Genomic DNA, 20,089 nt, shown 5'->3' with positions numbered 1-20,089 from the left:
TAGTAACTGATGGTTTTCATTATTAATTATTCGAACCTGTGTCACAGTGCTAAACTGATAGCCTCCAGGCATGCGTCCATGACTTTTGTTATTGCATATTTGTGCTGAAGCAGGCTACACCCAGCCCCAGACACTAATAACACCACCCTGCGGCAAGGACGCACTTCAAGTGTGAGATCTCCCAAAGACCGTCACACTTTATCAAAGATGTCTAACTTTCAGCCCACGATCTAAAGAGCTTCAACAGCAGATTTGCGTAGTGAAAGTCATCTGTTTTCGCCTCAGTTCCTCTCTCTGTGTATGGGACCCTCACTCATGCCAGAGACTTGTGTTTTTTGGCAAGGGAGAAGGGAATGACGTCGCCAGGCGTGGTAATAACAATGAGAGCGGTATTAAATTCAGACTACACAGACTCTGGTTAAAAAACAACAACAACACAAAAAAAATGTCGGGATGAACCTGAAGGGTGCGGCCAATAATAAATGATCTACATGTTATCGAATCTCTTAAATCAGATGAAGTTGAATCGAAACTTTCTCCCAAAGTGAAACAAATGGAACCGCGTACTGCGATAGAGGAGTTTCCTGTGCGTCGGGGAGTGCGCACAAGAGAATCCTAGCAGTACAGTACATAGGAAATGAGTCATAGGAGCAGAACTGTTAGCGTGGGTGTGTGCACTATTAAAACAAGGCGCAGACTCCTCCGGGTGACTCACTCTGATGCTCGCTTTTCCATGCTGAATCCCAGCACGGACTGTTAATCAGATGAACTTTCGGGAATTGTGTAGCCGACAGCGAGCAGCTCTTTCCCCGCAGACATCATGGCTTCAAGCGCTCTCTGCGCGCTGTGCGGACTTATCATAGCGGCTGTAACCAATTTTTATGTTGTGAGCGCTCAAAAAGGTAAGTTAAGTAATATCTGATATTTACATTCAGACTGTTAGTTTAAAAAAAAAAAGTGAGTTTTATTAAGAGACTGAATTTATTTTCCCTTTTATTTCTGACTTTGATTCATCCGCATTCGTTGTTGATCCTGGTCTTTGAGAACATGGACCAGTCTGGTGGTCTGGCCTCCCTATAATGGAGGCAGATAGTGAGTCTGCTTACAAAGCCGCTTCCTTTAACAGCTGCATTTCTCACCGGTTCCGCATTCCGATCGCCTTATTTCACCCCATCCATCCGTGCCCCAGGGAGAAGGACAGGCCACATGGAAAGGGCGCACTGCCTGCGTCCGTTTTGCACAACGAGACACTTTTTTTCTTTCTTCTTTCGGACACCAACTCCAAAAGAAAAGGGCTTTTGAATCCACGCAGTCTGTGGAAGTTTGTGGACCTCGTCCCCGTGGAGAACACTAGACTTGGTTTACACTGAAAACACAGCATCGTGAATAATTACACGAGTTTGGAGCATTGCCTCAGATTTTAAGTTGCCAGATGCATTTTAACATACTAAACTCGAAACATGCTTCCATCTAGATCCTCTCCCATGTGAAATCAACTCCACATCTGGATATCAGCTGCTGATCCACCCCCTTCCATCTCATGACAAAACACTGCACCCCACACCCAAAAAACAACATTTGTCAGGCAAGGTGCTGAGATTTGCCAAAGTTTAATAGTCAGGAATACAAAAAATGTTCTTAAGCTGTTTTTGTTCCTAGGTTTTAGAGAAACCTGAGAACAAATGATTCTACTGCTTACAATTACAAGACAAAAGCTCATCCATCTGTTAAGGACCAACAATACACTTTTGTTCAATCAGACCTGATCCAAATTCAGTCCTACCCTGTAGCTATAAATCACAGTTACTGGTTATGTAACAGTTAATCATTCAAAACAAGTGGATCCTGATTTTAATTTAGAGTCACATTAAAATTATACCTACTATCATGGAAACCAATGGGTACCAATCCACCTAAATATGCTGGATTTCTTTTTGTCAAAAGCCATGAATTATTACCAGTTAAATAAAAGAAAAGGTTCCTAAATTACAAAAGGATTTCATTCATAACCAAAAAGGTTATAATAAACCAGTTTATCATTTTAAACATCAGTTTCAGGTTGTCAAACACTGATTTGCATAACAAATTCCGCTTGTAAGTGTATCAGTGTGGTTCAAGCAGCAGTCAAGGTTCACATCCTTCCCCTGACCTTTTGAATCCAGCTGGGCCTGATGAACGGTGCAGAGCTGAAATCATCATGTGAAATGCTCACAAGGATTTACAAATTGTTACTGTGACCATGACTATAAAATGAGTCACACCAGCTCTGTCGGCGGGCTGGCTGTGGAGGACGGAAAGTCTCCAGGGGCCTGAGCATGTGGCTGCAACGGTTCCAGAGTTAGAGGTCAAAATGCCTCAAACATGAATTTTTAGCAAGTGCTTTTCACTGCAGCTGGTTAAATAATTACCTGTGAAATGTGACCACGTAGAGACGTGTACGGCCGCAGAGATACATTAAAAGTCAAAATCCACCCCAGAGAGCATGACATATACGAGTTTTAACCATAAGCTACAAAAACACTGAACCACATGTTTCTTACGGTGCAGTTTAAGTACATATTTAAACCTTCACTGCGTCAACGAGGATGCCAAACTCTCTCAAACTAAATACCACTAACATGTAACATGAGCTTTATGTGAAAATATGTGAGGCACAAGCACAGATAATCTCCAGTGACATCACAATGACATCATCAGTCTTCCTTCAGACACTGCGCTGCCAGATCCACAGGTGACATTATTCAGATGTGGAGCAGAACTCCAAACAGGTCTAACATGAAGCAGTTTGAACTTTTCTGTCATATTTTCTGCTTTTCCCTGAGGCTGAACGACTGCCTCTCAGAAAAACACTGAGAATTAAGACATTAAAACAGATTTTATTGGCTGAACAATCACTTATAGAAAAATCAGCTGATGGGTAATTATTAGTTATTCGCATTATTTGCAGACATAACTCCAAGTACATTTACTGGAGGATAATTGCTATCATGTGTACTTGATTTTACAATTTCTCGTTATTACTTTTATACTTCTGCCTCATTCCATACCTAAAAATGTACTTTTTATCTCATGACTTATATTTCAGAGCTATGATTATTAGCTTTTTGTTTTAACAAAAAATAATCACAAAACTATTCAACCCCCCCCCCCACACCCCAAGTCTTCTTGGAGTTTTCTTGCCAGTCTGTTTGATGTTTTCATTACCTGTTGATGTCATTGAAGAAGCCACAGTTTCCCACACACATTCATTTGATTACTTTCGGTTTACATCAAACTGGCCTTCAGGTGAATTTCAGTCAACACAAATGTTGACTCAATTACGTTTGTCTATACAAATACACACATGGTGCTGAGAAGGAAGAAGAATTTAGATTATTGGAATCCTTGTGTATATCATCACCTTGTTCCGCTATCTATAGGATTATTTGTCATATAGTTTCAACCCAGGTTGTAGGTTGTGATGTTCTGGAGAGTTGTGTTTTCAGTTTAATTTCATAACATCCAGCTACTTTATACAGAAGAACCACAGAGTTATTAATACCTCATTTTAACCAAAGCCAGGAAGCAGAAGGAAACACATGCTACTATAACTCTGAAATAGCATCAATGCCCAGCTTGCTATCTGTGCCAGCTGTGTCACATCTTTAGGTTAATTCCTTCCTTATCACCTAGGAAGCAAATGTTCAGCTGTCTGGCTGCCATAAAAAGAGATGAAGCCCTCCATTGTTTCGTCAGAGGTAGACATTTTCTCTCCGGGCTACAACCACTGTTGGCTTCTGTCTCACAGACGTATTCGTTTATCCGCTGGAAGTTGTGCATGTAAACAGAGAGAAAACAATTCAGCGGAAGGACTCTGTTAACAGAGGCTGCACTTCACACGCTGTCTGCCTGTCTGTGTTACCACAAGTTACCAAGGAAAACTCTGTCACGCATTCAAGTTGCATCAGAAGTCTTAACCAGAGGAATTTCCCAGTCTTGTTACATGAGAACGAGACAGAAAAAATGTGTTTGTTTAGTGCATGAGCTGATTCCTGCTGAACATCTCCTGCAAGACACTTGGTTGATCGTCTCCTTTTGATTCCAGAGTTGAAAGAACTCTGATTGGTCTCTTAAATGTTCCATACAAGCAAGCATGTTGACTTTATAATGAAAAGTGTCTCATTAATAAAACCGCTGTGCTCGGCTTTGTCTGACTTACTAAAACTAACGTGACTCACAGACAACATCTCGTGTTTTTCCTTTTCCAGGTCAGTGCGGAAAGTCAGAGTTTTGGAACTCAGATTTGGACGTTTGTGTGCCGTGTGCATCGTGCAAGCAGTATCCAAAGACCCCATCATGCAATACATGTAAGAATCATAATCTGGGAATGTAAAGTACCTCCTTGCATGATCCAGACATACGTTAGTATTCTTGATGTACTTCAATGCAGCATCTTCTTTGTTTATGGTCATTTTGTACGACCAACAGGTAAATCTGTGGAAGACTCACCTGATGTGTGGAAACTGGCAGCCATCACCAGTTTCTCGGTGCTGGCTGTGGTGCTGGTCGGTGCTGCATTGGTTATCGGGGTGATGGTGCATCGGCACAAGTCACACAAGCTGCCTCTACGTGGTGAGATGCTTTAACTTGAAAGCCGGGATAAAAGACAGAGTAGATATGTGTTGATGTGAAACTGCTTTCTTATCTCAAATCAAGACATGCTGCATGAGAAAGAAAAAAAAAAGTGTTTCGTGGTCACAAAGTGATTTTTTAGCCTTTCTGCATCCTGCAAATTAAATGAGGTGATAAATAGATGGTAGAAAGATTCATCATTATCTATTAGGTTCTTACACTGCATGCTTTGGACTCACATAAAAGAAAGGGTTTCCCCAATATTTTACAAGTGTTTTGAAGTTCTCTTGCTTTTTGGGGCAGAAACCTTATTTATGTGACATCCAAAGGTAATAGGGGTGAGTTATTGGGGGAAGATTTCTTTGTGGTTGAGCAGTTCTTTAATAATCATGTCATGTCGCTGGTTCTAGCCGATGCTTGGTCGGCCTAAATGTGATCAAGCTGTGTTCTTTCCTCTTTTTGGGGGAACGGCTGTGCAGCTGTGTCACAATCAAACAACGGCACACAACATAAATTTTATCAGTTCATTTCGGGCGATGCACCACAGGGCTTTTTTTTCTCTCTTCTTTTTCTGCAAAGGAACGTTTACACGTCGCAGTGCACAGAGCACTGGTGCAAACAATTACATTAATGAGTGAGCTGCGTTCGCTGCTTGGGTTTCGAGGCCCCACTTAATGCGCACGCTGGGCGGCTATGACGGATTACTGGGATACAAACTGAACGGAGCTCATGTTAATGTTATCCTTAATGCTTTTCATTGTACTATGAAAAAGGCCTCCAGACTAAAATGCTGTTTTATGTCTTTGTCACAGAACCCATTGAGGAAACTGCAGGTCCACTTTATCAAGCTTAAACATTTCAGTAAGTGGTGTTTTCACTTAGTCATATTAACAAAGGTCTGGCCAATTGCATGAAAAAGTCAAATATAAAGTCAAAACTTAGGATCCAGGTTTCAATCATAAAGTCATCGACAATCCACATGTTTTATTGATATAAAACTTGAATGCTAACCAGTAAATATCAGCAGGTTTGAGCCAGAAATAACAGATTTAGCCCATCGAGGCCAGACTCTAGTCATATGGTTTTTGTTATAAACAGCTCATAACATGACGTAATGTGATAACTGAATGGTTGTCATGGTTCCACAGCCTCATCTTCCTCTGGAAACAGATGTGACAGAACCATTAACAGGAGTGACTGGTTCGGACCTGGACTGAGGAACCTCTATACTCTGACAGCAGGGTTATCTCTCCACCAGAATCGGACCATTTTAATTTATAAGACTGTTGACTGAAGAGATGTGTTCAGTTCTCACGCTCGGTGTTGGTCCAACAGGGAGTATGACTTGCAACAACCAACGCTCACCTCTGTAGGAATGGTAGCAGTGTTACATCACTTGTGTCATTCTTCAGATTCTCTAGATTTCTGTTCCTTTGTGTTCCACTTCAGTCGCATTTTGATCGTGGCGATCGTTGAGTTTGCAGATGTTTCATTCAGCAGAAAGATAAAACCAGGAGCTTTCCTTCAAAGAGGTGGACGCTGTCCAAATTCAGACTCCCATGAATGTAAGATGGTAACCTGCTGAGCTGCAGTTAGATTTTCTGCTCTTCGGCGGGGTTAGATCGGGTCTTATGTGCTGGTCCTTCACCGCAACAGTCTTTTTAGAATAAATCCACGTGTGAGTAAGTCATACTGTTAGGCACATTAAGGCCATTTGAATGTAGTTACTTTTACAGGTGAAATGTATTCAAGCCTCCAAACCTGCCAGTACCTCCATGTACCTATTTCTTGTAGTAGCATCATACAATAATGTGTCATTAGAGGGGCAAACTGTATTTGTTCATTGTTAACGGGTCCCCTAAGACCAACACAGACCCTGTATTGCAGGTCATTACAATATTGTCTGTTGAATGCTCCAGTTTTAGTGCCTTTAGGTAGATTTTCTCCATCACAACCCCAGAATTCATACCATACTGTCCCAGCACTTGTAGCACAGGACGTCTGAAACACTAGACACACAAGACCAAACCGCTAACACGTGGGAATGTGGCAAGGAATGCAACGCAGTGAAAAAAAAGGCACTTGCAGTGTTTTCGGTGGAGCGACTATCACTAAGGATACTAGCTTATTGTTTAGAGCTACAATGAGGTGAAAAAAATATATGTCTAGATGTTTTTGTAATTTTATATTGATTAAATCAGATCTATATGGGGGAGGGTAGTTATTTCTTACTTTTTTAATAGCTCTAGATGTTTAATATTCAAATCATCACATAGAATGTGCTTACTGACATTTAATGTGACTGATACTGTTTCTGGTCATTTTTCCAAGTTATCTGATTGCAGAGAATTCATTTCAAATACAGATTGTATTATTTATTTTTAAGTATCTTACAATGTTGTTTTACACAAACTGCAAGTGACAAGCACAGATTTAAAAGGGACATATGTGAAGATTTGTGTTAAACGTCCACCAGGCCAGCCTTCTATATTACTGAGCAATAACTAATATTTTCTGCTTCATTTCCCAGCTTACTTCTTCTAACTGTATATACTGTACTGTAAATGCACTGGCTTTTTGTACTTAATGCAAACTTATTAACTGCTTTGTGTAACAAATGTATTTTCACAATAAAACTGACAATTTCCAAAAAATAATGCACAGCTCGTTAATATGCAAAATACAAAAATGTTTTTCTCAAACACCCTGATGTGTAAAGATTCAGTATCATTTGGAAGAATATCAAAATGAAACCTTTTTGAAATTACAAGTCAATAAAATTCAATCAATTTTCTTATTTTCTACACAAGGCTATAAAATATTTAAAAATTAATATTTCAGACTGACAAAAGTTTTCCAAATATGAATTAAATAGTGAGGGAACATTTTTGAGCACTGAAAATACAATAAATCAGAACATGTGTCGATGCTTTTTTATTCCACAACAGCTAATCTGACATTTCAGCTAAAGAAATTTGCCACGAACGCAAGAAGACCCAAATGTTGTTTCAGCTCTAATATTTACAGGGTTCTGAGATTGAACACATCACACACCCGGCTGAGCCTGGGTCCGATGACAGTGGATAGGAATGTGTTTAAGTGCCACGAAGGGATAAAAGGGAGAACAAAGTTTACAAGCTCGTATGTGCATGACTCATTTAAGATGAAGGCCACCATGGCAACGAAAAAATAATAGAGTGGGATCATCAAAAACATTCATTACACATAAGACTTTACAGCTGAACAAAACGGTGGTTATGATGCTCTTTCAAGGTGGGTGTCCGTAGAAACCGGAATCTGATTAGAATGGCAAGATAAAACTAAAGAGATGCATTGAAACTACACTCGGAGCATATTGCTTAAAGATTCTAACCTGCAAACTAGCTGAGGTGAGGCTCGACAACAGGTTGGGTGCATTATCGTTATTATTATAGACTTCCTGTCCTCCATACGCTACAAGTTTCTAATCTATAAAATGTGCAAATATAATTCTAAAATCAAAAACAGAAACAACCACACTATGAAGAAAGCAGCATCTGCAAATTGCTCCATCCACTCTAATTATCTATTGATAACTATCTGAGTTTCTATTATTACAGTGTCTTCTCTACAATTAAGCTGCATGAGGCGTTAAGTAGCAGTTGCCAGGCAGGGCTTTCAATGAGGTATTTCATACATCTGACCGGTGCCAAAAATATTCGTACATGAAATGTAATGTATAAGGCATAAAGAAAATCTAGATTGTTCTAAAATAAATGTTGCTACATTTCTGATTTGTGAAAAACTACTTCAAGAACATCAGGCACGTTAAAGAACTTGGCAAAAAAGAAAAAGAAAAAGATAAAACAACCCAGAGATCATTGCAAATATCCCAGAACAAATGGGGTTCATGGACTGGTGGGTCCACGTAAACCCATAAAGCTCTGGGGTGTTTATAGGAATACTTGTGCTTGTCAGAAACGAGGCATTTATTTGTCTGAGAATACAGTCCGTCTATTTGATTCACGTGAAGCGTTGGTGAGGAAAGACAAGTCATGGAGACAAATACCAACCCACTGTTCCAGTAAATTAAAATCATGTGGTTGAACAGATTCACAAATCTGAGATGAAAATTAAAAAGAAACAAACTGAGGATGTAAAAATCAACATTGTGATTTACAGCATTTCAAGTCCAGTGAAGATTCTGTTACATCAAACTGCTACAGTTGACTTACACTTCAGGCACTGGCGCTTCAGTGTGACTGATGATCTCAAAGATTCAAGATGGATTAGGTCTGAGGTGAATGTTTCTGTGACAACTATGACATTGATGAGTTAAATTATGGATATAGATATGGCACTAGTACAATTGCAAATGCTATATGCTTAGTCCTAAAACTGATTATCTACAATATTGTACACATCAGGCTCCTTTTGAAGGTTCACCCTGAGTGCTGCACAGAAGTTTGGCTCATTCATTCCTGCCTGCTGCTAGAACTACGAAGGAAATACAAGTCGACCGGTGGAGTTCCGTAAAGGCTACATAAGTTTAGATGTTACTTTTTCATTTACATTTAGAAAAGTTTTCCTAATAAAATATGCACAGAAAATAACAGCAATAAATTAATAAATACATCCGTTTTAGCATACAATGTCACTCAAAAAGAACGTTATTAGCAGGACTATTTTCTTCCTTTCAGTAAATCACTTTGCCTCTGAGCTTTGGATGCATCCAGAGGTTTTCGTCTTGCCTTGCGAGCAGTCCTTCGACGATGTTAACAGAACTAATGTTAAAGTTTCAGCGATAAATATAGTTTGTATTTTTGTTTCCAGATGAGCAAACAGAGGCACTGAACATTACTTTACATGAGCGAAAGAGTAGAGCTCTCCAACAGCATCGTCCCACAAAAACATGCTACCGGTGTTGATATTCTTTGAGGAAACTGGGCTGCACTTCCACATCCACTTTGGTTGTTTGGTTTTGTTGATGAGGAGTGAAAGGCGACTAATATTTTTGTCACCTGCCCTGTTTTCTGGAATCCTGTGTAATCATGTAAAAAAACATTCAGGCCTTACGAGAAGTTGACTGATAATCCCTCTGTAGATCATTCAGCGATTTCACCATCTTTTGTGGAGGTAAGACTGGAAGTCTGTAATTAAATGTGCATGTCTCCAAAAAGGAGGATAAAGGAGCACTTTCTGAAAAAATACTGTTTTACAATTACTGATAGAGGGATTTTACAGGAGACAGGACAGCTCTGGAATCCTCCTTCAAAGGAAAGATCCCATGTCCAAGTCCATAAAGGAGTTAGCATCAATGCTGAAAGAAGAGTCATAGGTCTGAGTGTTCTGGTGCATTTTCTGATGATGCCGCAGGTTGGATTTACTGGAAAAGCTCTTGTCACACAGCAGGCAGGCGAAGGGCTTCTCTTTGGTGTGGATTCGCCTGTGACATATGAGCTGGGTGGACACGCGGAACGCCTTCCCACACTCCAGACACTGGTAGCGCTTGGGCTCCGTGTGAATGCGCCGATGGTTCTTCAGCGCCATCAGATTGGTGAACTCCTTCTGGCAGACGGAGCAGAAGAAAGAACCCGTCTTGTGGCTGTTCTTGTGGTTGAGGAGGGAGCCGGCGTGACGGTAAGTTCGGCCACAGTGCTCGCAGACGTGGCTTTTCTCTTCTGCCGACTCGTTGATCTGAGAATTAGCGATGCTCTCTGGAATGTGAGACAAAGGTGGCGGAACCTGCCTGTGCATCCCGTCCATCGCTACAGTCTGGTGGATTTCAGGTCCCCAGGACATATTCTTACTAACAGGTACATCCACGCCGTGTTGAAAGGTATCATGAGCCCTGTGGTGCCTCTCCTGGTGTTGCTGGTAGCTTTCTGTGTTGGGAAAGATCTGCTGGCAGAGGCTGCAGACCATGCACCGCTCCTTGGAGTGCACATCCATGTGGCTCTGCAGGTGTGACACCAGACAAAAGGTCTTACCGCACTCGGGGCAGCAGTGACGCCTCATCTGGGAGTGTATCTGCAGAGTGACGGGATCGGGAAATGTCTGGAGACACAGGGTGCAGTGGTGGAGGTTTTCAGAGTGCGTCTTTTTATGGTTGAGGAGAGAGCCGGCGTGCCGGTAAGAGCGCCCACACAGGTCACACCTGCAGCAGGGATACATTCATATTCAACACCTGATTCAAGTCTTCTGCAGAAATTATTTCACCCAACAGTGTCTTATTTAGAACAAATTATAAAATAATAATTGAATAACAAGATCTGAAATTAATACGTTCCATAGCAATGATGGTATTTGTTCTTACATACATAAATAACATAAATAAACATTGTTGATCATGATCTTTTTTAGCATATTTCTTATTGGTGCTTCTCTCAAACTTATATTTTGCAGTTCGATGTAACATTTTCTGCCAACTGATACAGATACATCGAGAATAAGTTCATTTTGGATACGTACAGACTTACTCGACTGAAACTGAGGCAGAAACTCACATGAAGCACTTGTCTGCCCTTTCTGATGGCTGGACTCCAGCTCTCAGTGAGTTCTCCTGTCCCGGGTGGCAGCGGTGCCTCTTCAGGCCCGACCTGCCTTGGAAGCCTTTTCCACATGCAGGACAGCTGAAGTGACTGGTCACCCGGTTGTGGACCCTCTGATGGTTGTGTAGGATGCTGGCGAGGCGGAAGGCCTTCCCACAGGTGAGACACACGTACTTCTTCTTCTGTGTGTGGATGCGTGTGTGGTTGCGTAAAGCCATGGGGTTGGTGAAGGGTTTTGAGCAGAAAGTGCAGCTGAAATGTCCCGTCTTATGGGTGTTTTTGTGATTCAGGAGTGAACCTGCATGGCGGTAGCTGCGATTACATATGTTGCACGTAAAAGGTCGCTCCTCTTTGTTTGAACACATGTCTATTTGCGCATCGCTGCTGCCTGCAGGTCCGTCACAGATGTGGGATGTGAGCTGATCAACAGAGAGAAAGACCTGCAGACATTCCTTACATTTAGAGGCTCGAGATTTCAGGCCCCTCCTGCCTCTGGTCGCATCTCTTCTGAGATCTGCACAAACATGGGCTGAAAGCTGCTTCTTTCCTCTAAAGCCTTTCCCACAGTTTTGGCAGGAATGCTTTTTAAATGCAAAGTGGGTTCGCAAGTGGTTCTTCATGGCGAGCTGATTGGAGTATGTGTTTGTACAAATGGAGCAGCAATATTCACCTGTCTTATGGGAGTTTCTGTGGTTTACCAGACTTCCTGCGTGGCGGTAGGTACGCCCACACTGGTCACAGGCGAACGGCCGCTTGTCGCCCGTGACCTCAGACTTGACCGAGGCCTGAGGCTTTTGCCCCGCGCTCGCTTCAGGTAGCTGCTTGCAGCGACGAGAAGAGGCTGGATTCTGATTGGCCTCTGAGGTTACAGGCTGCATTCCTGAATCTGACTTTCCATTCATCTGCATGAGGGCCTGGATCTGGTTGTTGAGTTCCTGGATTTTGGCCTGGTTCTCTTTGTGCCTTCTCAGGTGATTCAATAGCTGTTTCTGAATTTTGAAGGCTTTCCCACACTCATGGCACGTATGCCTAAGGGAGGAGAATAGGCATATGGTTAACTCTTTGTTCGCTCATCAGGAAAGAGGAGAGACATAAAATTTCACCAAGCATTAAAAGTTTTCAAGATGAGGGAAGAATGTAATAATTTCTGCTGCATTACGGTATTTTCCGCACTATAAAGCGCACCTAAAAGCAGTCAATGATCTCAAAAACCAACAGTGAGCCTCATAATCCAGTGTGCCTTATATATAAAAAAGCTTTAAAGTAGGTTATTCGTTGAGGGTGCGCCTTATAGTTCAGTGCGTCTTATAGTGCGGAAAATACTTTAATCATATGCATTGCTGCTTGAACTCACCTCTTTACATCAAAGTGGGACCTCTGGTGATTTTTCAGGGCCAAAAGGTTGTAGAAGCGTTTCTGGCAGACCAGACATCTGAACACACCGGTTTTGTGGGACTTTTTGTGGTTGAGGAGCGATCCAGCATGCCTGTAGGACCGGCCACACTGATCACACTTATACAGACGATATTTACCATCAACAGCGCCTTTCACCCAGCTGGTGCCTTCATGCTGGATAACGTCATTTGCTTTTGTTTCCTCTTTGATACGTGTTGATTCATCTTTCCTGTCATCCGTGCAACAGTGATTCTCCAGATGATGGTAACTGGAGCAGAAGACGCCACAGGTACCACAGATGATGCTCTCCGTCTCCTCTTTGCTTTCAGACACATTGCGGCTGGTGATCTGTAGATGATCAATGCAGTCCTCCTGATCATTTTTGTGTATAAGCTGATGACTTATCAAGTCCTGCCTATTGGCAAAACTTTCCCCACAGGTGCTACAGATCATCATCTCTCCTGGCTCGTCATCTTTTGCATCTTCATGAGAGGACATGGAAGAAGGGCCCGAGCTTACAGGAGTGCTGTGGGACTGCGTGTGCCCTCGGAGGTGGCTCCTGAGGGCCCTCATGCTGGTGTAGCTGTTTCCACATATAGAGCACTGATACAAATCCCCGTCATCGTCCTCCTCTTCAGCACATTCGCCTTCTGTTCCACCATTTAGCCGATTACTGCTGATGTCATTGTGAAAATTATGTTCAAAATAATTTTGCTCATGGGTGTCATTCAGACCATTAAACTCCACATCACAGCCTGGATTATCAATGGAATGATCAACATTATTGTCCTGGAAATTTACATTCCTGTCATAGTCACTGCTGGTAATGTCATTCTGCTGCTGGAGCAGTGGGCAACAGTGACCTTTGATCCCTGCAATATCTGCAAAGGTCTCACCGCAGTCTGCACACATGTGCCTCTGCATCGGGTGTTCATTGTGAGGTAGATTTACTGTCATGTCCTGGGAAAAGTCCTGATTAAACTTCTCGTGGTATAGAGCCCCACTGCTGTGGTCAGTCTTGTTCTCCTGCTCCGTACCAAGCACGTTGTGAGCACCATCCTCCTCCTCCTCTTCTTCTTGAGAGGAAAAGCAGCCCTGTTGGTTATCCAGAGTGAGCGGCTCTGAGGAGAGCCAGTCTCCCTCAGGGATGAGGCCAAAAGTCGATTGAGCTTTGTGAACGCGAAGATGACTTTTGAGAGCGGCCAAGTGAGGATAACTCTTTCTGCAGATGGAACACTGGTAAATCCCGACCTGATGTGATTGCTTGTGGTTGATGAGGCTCCCAGAGTGTCGGTAGCTTTTACCGCAGATCTGACACTTGAAGGGACGCTCATGAGAATCTACAGTTGAAGTCTCTTCCATTTCAGCCGCATTGTTAGCATTCTGTGTTTGAATAGGATTGAGAATGCTTGTTTCCATGACTGACGGTTCTCCCTGAGTGCTGATGCTAGACGTTGCTTGATTAACGGAGCAATCCGAGTACACATGACGGCTGCTTTCCATCTGCTCCTGCGGCCGATCAAAACCTCCATAATTATCTACTGATAATATGGAGGGAACATTATTTATTGGTGATGCATAAAAATGTGCCTCACTCGAGGCAACACTATCATCATATGATATATCGTGGCTTTCTGACAAGGTATCTTGCAGTCTAAATGACAGAGATGAAGAGTTATGCATCTGGATGTGCTCCTGGAACTCCTCATCACTGGGGAATAGAACCTGACATAAATGGCAAAAATTTACTTGGGCGTCCTGGCTCTGGGTGGGAAACTGGTCCAGCGGCGTGCATGTGTACGAACCCCCCACTGAGGCGGGTTCTGTCCCACTTCTTCCTTTGTGAGTTCTCTGGTGGCTGTAGAGAGCAGCCATGTTACTGAATGGTTTGGAACACACTGTACACTCAAACATCCCCACTTGGTGAGTCTTTTTATGATTGGTCAGGCTCCGATGATGTATGTATGATTTGTCACATAAATCACATCTGAAAGGACGATTTTCTGCAACATCAGAGATCTCAGATTGTAAATTACCAGACACGTTTGTCTCGTTATGGTCTGGGCTATTTTTAACAGCTGCTAACTGCTCACTGAGATTCTGGTCGTTGTCATTTTCATTCTCATGCATGGGATGGTCTGCTTCTGCTTTTCTGTATGACTGTTCCTTTACTCGTTTTGAGAGATGAACCCTCTCATGTGTAGCCAACTGCGTTGCCAGACGAAAGCTTTTCCCACATTCTGCACAGGAGTACTTTTTCTGTGAAGTGTGGCTCCGGAGATGACTCTTGAGGGCCAAAGCGTTAGAGTTCTCTTTACCACATATGTTACACTGAAAAGAACCTAATTCGTGAGTCTTTCTGTGGTTCGCTAGGCTTCCAGCGTGCCTATAACCACGTCCACATTCATCACATTTAAATTTACGTCCTTCTTCAAGCTGACTGTGTATGTCCATATGCTCGAGTAGACTGGGCATGTTGGGACATACGGTGCCGCATTGTTTGCAAGGAAAACCTGTTGTCCTGCCAGGGTCTTGCAGTGCCATTACAGGATAATGATTGAATTAAGCGCACCAGACACAGAGTGTAGGAACATGCAGGCGGGGAATGCATCAGATGCCTTTACAGTCTGCATACAAACAATATTGTTTTTTTAACAATAAAATCCAAAGTGCGTCCAAGGTGGTGACCACAGCAGAAGATAGTGAGGCCAGGTCCAGGAAAAGTGGAGTAACTTCAGTTTAGCAAGCAAATTGCGCTGTTGAGGGCAGAAGAGAAGCCAATTAGGTGATTTGAAAAAAAACGAACAATTAAAAAACATTAAAAATAAAAAGTGTTTGTGTTAAAGTATGACTAAATGTAAGAAATTATCTACACAAATAACCCATTTTTCAAAAGACGAGCTTTTTTTTAATGTCATGCAATCAACACCTTAAACTAGTACAACACGCATTTTATAGTTCGATGACAACAAGGAACCTTGGATAAATGTCTGCATCACTTGTTGTTCTACGATTCAATCCAAAACCGTCATGGAGAATCGGTCCCGGTATGTTTGATTAAATGCACTCGACTGAACGTGAACCTGGTCATGCAGTGCAGACAGAGCAGGATTAACACGCAGGTAGCTGGAAGCAGAAGCCCGCATGTTATTCCTGCAACGCATCTCTGACAGCAAGCTAAACTAGCTAGGTCAATAAACCGGTTAGACTAGCGCTTCTCTCTACGTGCTTATTTCCATGAAATATACCCACATCATCCGAAAACATAAATAAGAACAAAGTGAAAAGACGCACCATCATCAAGTTACCAGAAAAAAACGGGCCTTTTAAACAAAAGGTTAAATTTGGCATGACTGGAACGTTAGCTAACAGAAGCGCGACACCAGCCAGCTAGCACCATCATGACTAGCTAAACAAACATTGCACCAAAAAACCAAGAACTCTTTTCAACGTGGAGTCTCAACGTCACAAAAAGGTTCAAATTAAATACCTGCGGCAGTCATTATTCAATGCAAGCCTCCGACGATATATTTCATTCATTATTTTAACGTTGCTTATACATAAAGGGCAACCCCCATTTTTTAAACAGATGTCTCTTCCTACCTCCCATCCCCATTTCCACTCTTGTTGCTAGGAAACAGGAAATGTGCAGCAAAGAAATGTTTCCCTCTCCAAATTAAAAAAAAAAAAAAACATAGGACAAGAAAATAAACGAAAATAAGTTCGAGTGAGTGAGGTCTGCCCTTAATAAATCAAAAACATAAAACACACAAATTCAAGATTTAAAAGTTTAATTTCACTTATACGACCGCTGGCATTCCTATAATCTTATATCACATAAAAGCGACTTGACGGCTAACTACGTTAGCATCCTCCAGCTAGCTACATCAATGACTTCTGAGCACTGCAAATACTTCCGCTTTCGCTTGGTTAGCATGTTATCATCATGGTGTCTACTAGCCTTGTTAGGACTGCCATGCTTTACCGTGTTGCTTTTCATACATGAGCTATATGTCTTTCATTTGGATTTTTACGATCACACGCTTTGCATGTTGCTAACTTGGCTTGCTAAGCGTTGTCGTCATCATGGTCCTAGAGCCGCCCCCATCCCGAGCCAGGGAACAGCATTCATCGAGTCCCACTAAATGCATTCGTGCACCTAAACCTTTTTCCAAGCACGGTCGACCAGCTATTAATGTCCTGATTGAGGTAAGAAAGTCTGATCTGTTTTTTTAATGCACATAGAAGGCATCGGAGCCCATATTGGTAAATCTAGCCCTTAAAATCAGTGGTATGGTAATGATGATAGCCTGTCGAGTGTATTTGCTGCAGCCGGCGGTCCTAAAGCCAGCCATTTTGAGTTAGTGCATTTCTAGCAAATAAAAGCGAGCAGGAATGAATGCGTACTTATCGTAGCCGGTCGTCAGCGCCAAAGTCACGCCTGATCCTAGATCCTCGGTCCCGGTCCGGTGCATGTCTGTCATTAGCGCCCGGCGATCTTTGTCACTACATGTCCAACTTCCTCTGGCATCACGGCGCTAGCTTATTGTCCCTTAGGTCCTAATGCCAGCCATTTTGTGATTTAATGCACAGCTCATATTTCTGCTGTCATCTCACATTTTATTTTCATATTTATTGATGATCTGCGCTTCTCATTCATATCTGTGACATCATTTATCCTGATTTCTGATGGAAAAGCATCCATTCTAATATAACTATGCTGTCATTTATTTTTAAACTCCATTATTATAAAGATCCTTTATACATAATCTCTTTGTAGATTAAAAAAAATGGCCTCTCCTCAGCCTGGCAGCCCACCTCTTGCAGAACAATACACCCCTCCTGCACAGGATGAACAAATCCAACAAGAGGAAGGGTTGATGAAGGATCAGCCTGCTAAAAAACGAGGCAGAGGCAGGCCTCCAAAAGCCAAGCCTTCCTTCAAATGCGCTGCCTGCACAGAGGTTTTCAGGAGTCTGCCAGCTTTACGGAGCCACAAGCTTTCAGTGCATGTAAAAGAGCATCAGCAACAACACCCATGTTCTCAGTGTGATAAAAAATTCTCAAGTAAGGCTCAGCTCTCAAAGCATGAGCGCACCCACTCAGCCCAGCGCCCTTTCCAGTGTCCTGACTGTCACAAGGCTTACAAGACCCCCACAGAGCTACGCAACCACAGCCGCTCTCACACTGGAGAGAAACCTTTTGTATGCACAGAATGTGGTAAGGCCTTCATGCAAGCGATCTGCCTACGGATCCATATGACGCAGCACAGTGGAGAGCGCCCTTACTCTTGTCGTCAGTGCTCTAAGAGCTACCCCACCCTGTCCAAACTGAAGGTTCACATGCGCTCTCACACAGGAGAGAAACCGTACTTCTGCGTCGAGTGCGGCAAGAGTTTTGCCGACCCCTCTGTGTTCCGAAAACACAGGAGGAACCATCAGGGCCATCGACCGTATGTGTGCGATGAGTGTGGGAAGACGTACACGGAGCTGAAGGACCTGAAAAACCATGAGCGCTCCCACACTGGAGAAAAACCATACCTGTGCTCCGACTGTGGAAAAGCCTTCTCCCGCTCCTCCTCGCTGGCCTGCCACCAACGCATCCACTCCCAGAACAAACCCTATCAGTGCGAGCAGTGCGGCAAGGGCTTCACCCAGCTGTCCTCCTACCAGTCTCACCTCCGGACCCACTCCGGAGAGAAGCCTTTCCTCTGCCCGCAGTGTGGCAAGATGTTTTCTGACCCATCCAGCTTCCGTCGCCACCAGCGAGCCCACCTGGGTTTCAAACCATACCCCTGCGATAAGTGTCCGAAGCGGTTCCGACAGCCGGCGGATCTGGCTGTGCATGAACGTGTTCACTCTGGAGAGCGACCTTACAAGTGCCAGAGCTGTGACAAGGCCTTCGTGGCATCCTGGGACCTTCGGCGCCACATGCTGGTCCACACGGGCCTCAGGCCCTTTTCGTGCACCGAGTGCGACAAGTCGTTTGCAGAGCGCTCCAGCCTCAACAAACACCGGCGTGTACACTCTGGAGAGAGGCCGTTCAAATGCGAGGAGTGTCTGAAATCATTTGTGGTCTCCTCAAGCCTGCGCAAACATGAAAGAACTCACCTAGCTGAGCACTCTGAGCAGCAGCAGCAGGAGGATAAAGATCCCGGATCAGCTTCCGGCTTTCCTGCCCACACAACTCTACCTCAGTTCTCTTGTACTCACTGTGATGCTACATTCGGAAGCTGGGATGAAGTTCAAGCACATGAAAATCTTCACTCCATTGACTCCAGTTCTCAGACGGTCGCCAAAATCCTACCGATAGGTTCACATGTCTGTGAAACCTGCCAGGCAGAGTTTTCCCAGCTGGCAGAGTTACAGGAGCACGAGAAGCAGCATCCCAAGCCGAGGCCTCACGTCTGCAGCAGCTGCGGCAAAGGCTTCATCAACAAATCCGGACTGCGTAAACACCAGAAGATCCACTCCACCAGTAAACCTCACAGCTGCCCCCACTGTGGCAAAGCTTTCCTGTTCGCCGCTTACCTTCGGAAGCACTTACGGACTCACGCAGATGTTCAGCCGGCCACCCAGCTGAGTGACATTAACATTATTCACACCGACCCACTGCCCTCTCCTCCACCCCCCAGCGAGGTCTCCCCCTCCACTGTTGAACCCAGCACCATATCCCTGACGGTCCCAGTGACGGTTCCTGTCACTGCTTTTCAGACTCTCCCAGAGTACCTGGTCAAAGAGGAGGGGCTGTAAGCCGTATTTACTGGTTTTGGAGTTTGGAGTCCACAAATATTTAAGCCATGGCCTTAAATCTTTTAAGATGGTGGGACTGAGTTTGACATAAGTATTACAAACATTTTTATTTTATAAAATCCTCATTGACAAGATTTCAACATACTTTCCTCCCTCCTTCCCGCTTCATGTCATGATGTTTTAAATAAGTTGTGTATAATCGTGTAAACTGTACTAAATGAACCATGACATTTTAATAACTTTACTATCAAACATTTATGCTGATCATTTTAAGATATCCCTTAAAATTATGTATGACAGATTAACATGTTTTTATAAGGTTTTTTTAATAACAGCTTATATTGAATTTCTTGATTTTACAATTTGGTGGAGTAAATGTAACTGTTTAACTGTGTCTTAATATAATCAAATTATTACACGTGTGTTATTATCAAATATTATGATATTGTTATATAGGGAAAACAAATGGGTTTCAATATATTAAGTCAAGGGAATTGATTTTATTTGTACCCATAAATTATATGTAAATGCATAAAGTGTGAGTGTTTTTGTTTCTATGTGTTCTGTGCAGAATTCCTGATCTCTTTGAGATTTGAACACTGAGGAAGGGTTTAGGGTTACGGTTAATCCTAACCCTCATGAAATAAAAGCATGATTTAAAACTAAATGATTAGTCACAATTTTGTTAATACACTTTCAGTATTGTTCAGCTAAATTGAGATTCCTGTTGAATGCACAGACTGATGGAAGCCACCTCCTACGACACTTCTTCCTGTGGTTTGGCTCCCCGTGTGTCTGCTT

The 20,089-nt window shown here is 43.0% G+C and overlaps 3 protein-coding genes across 6 annotated transcripts; 2 read left to right on the top strand and 1 right to left on the bottom strand.

Annotated features, from left to right (window-relative positions):
- The first annotated feature begins 674 nt into the window (after positions 1 to 674).
- Positions 675 to 6,678, top strand: si:rp71-1c10.7 (tumor necrosis factor receptor superfamily member 12A). The gene is made up of 5 exons (XM_068304752.1): positions 675 to 902; positions 4,248 to 4,346; positions 4,468 to 4,611; positions 5,424 to 5,472; positions 5,760 to 6,678. The coding sequence occupies exons 1-4, from the start codon at positions 821 to 823 to the stop codon at positions 5,462 to 5,464; spliced, it is 366 nt and encodes a 121-aa protein (XP_068160853.1). The 5' UTR covers positions 675 to 820; the 3' UTR covers positions 5,465 to 5,472; positions 5,760 to 6,678.
- znf646 (zinc finger protein 646) lies at positions 6,209 to 17,323 on the bottom strand. 3 transcript variants are annotated; one of them, XM_068304745.1, is made up of 4 exons: positions 16,944 to 17,323; positions 12,496 to 15,292; positions 11,097 to 12,170; positions 6,209 to 10,747 (listed from the first exon to the last, which is right to left on the bottom strand). In XM_068304745.1, the coding sequence occupies exons 2-4, from the start codon at positions 15,078 to 15,080 to the stop codon at positions 9,862 to 9,864; spliced, it is 4,545 nt and encodes a 1,514-aa protein (XP_068160846.1). In that variant the 5' UTR covers positions 15,081 to 15,292; positions 16,944 to 17,323; the 3' UTR covers positions 6,209 to 9,861. The 3 variants fall into 3 exon arrangements, with proteins under 3 accessions (XP_068160846.1, XP_068160847.1, XP_068160849.1); XM_068304746.1 differs by lacking the exon at positions 16,944 to 17,323 and adding an exon at positions 16,027 to 16,178; XM_068304748.1 differs by having other exon boundaries at positions 10,639 to 10,747; positions 11,070 to 12,170.
- Positions 16,468 to 19,901, top strand: znf668 (zinc finger protein 668). 2 transcript variants are annotated; one of them, XM_068304750.1, is made up of 2 exons: positions 16,468 to 16,745; positions 17,342 to 19,901. In XM_068304750.1, the coding sequence occupies exons 1-2, from the start codon at positions 16,623 to 16,625 to the stop codon at positions 19,286 to 19,288; spliced, it is 2,070 nt and encodes a 689-aa protein (XP_068160851.1). In that variant the 5' UTR covers positions 16,468 to 16,622; the 3' UTR covers positions 19,289 to 19,901. The 2 variants fall into 2 exon arrangements, with proteins under 2 accessions (XP_068160851.1, XP_068160852.1); XM_068304751.1 differs by having other exon boundaries at positions 16,608 to 16,745; positions 17,317 to 19,901.
- Positions 19,902 to 20,089: the final 188 nt, after the last annotated feature.

Source organism: Antennarius striatus, chromosome 21 (genome assembly GCF_040054535.1).
Source record: "Antennarius striatus isolate MH-2024 chromosome 21, ASM4005453v1, whole genome shotgun sequence".
Lineage (NCBI taxonomy): Eukaryota > Metazoa > Chordata > Actinopteri > Lophiiformes > Antennariidae > Antennarius > Antennarius striatus.
This window is presented reverse-complemented; position numbering and strand designations above follow the sequence as displayed.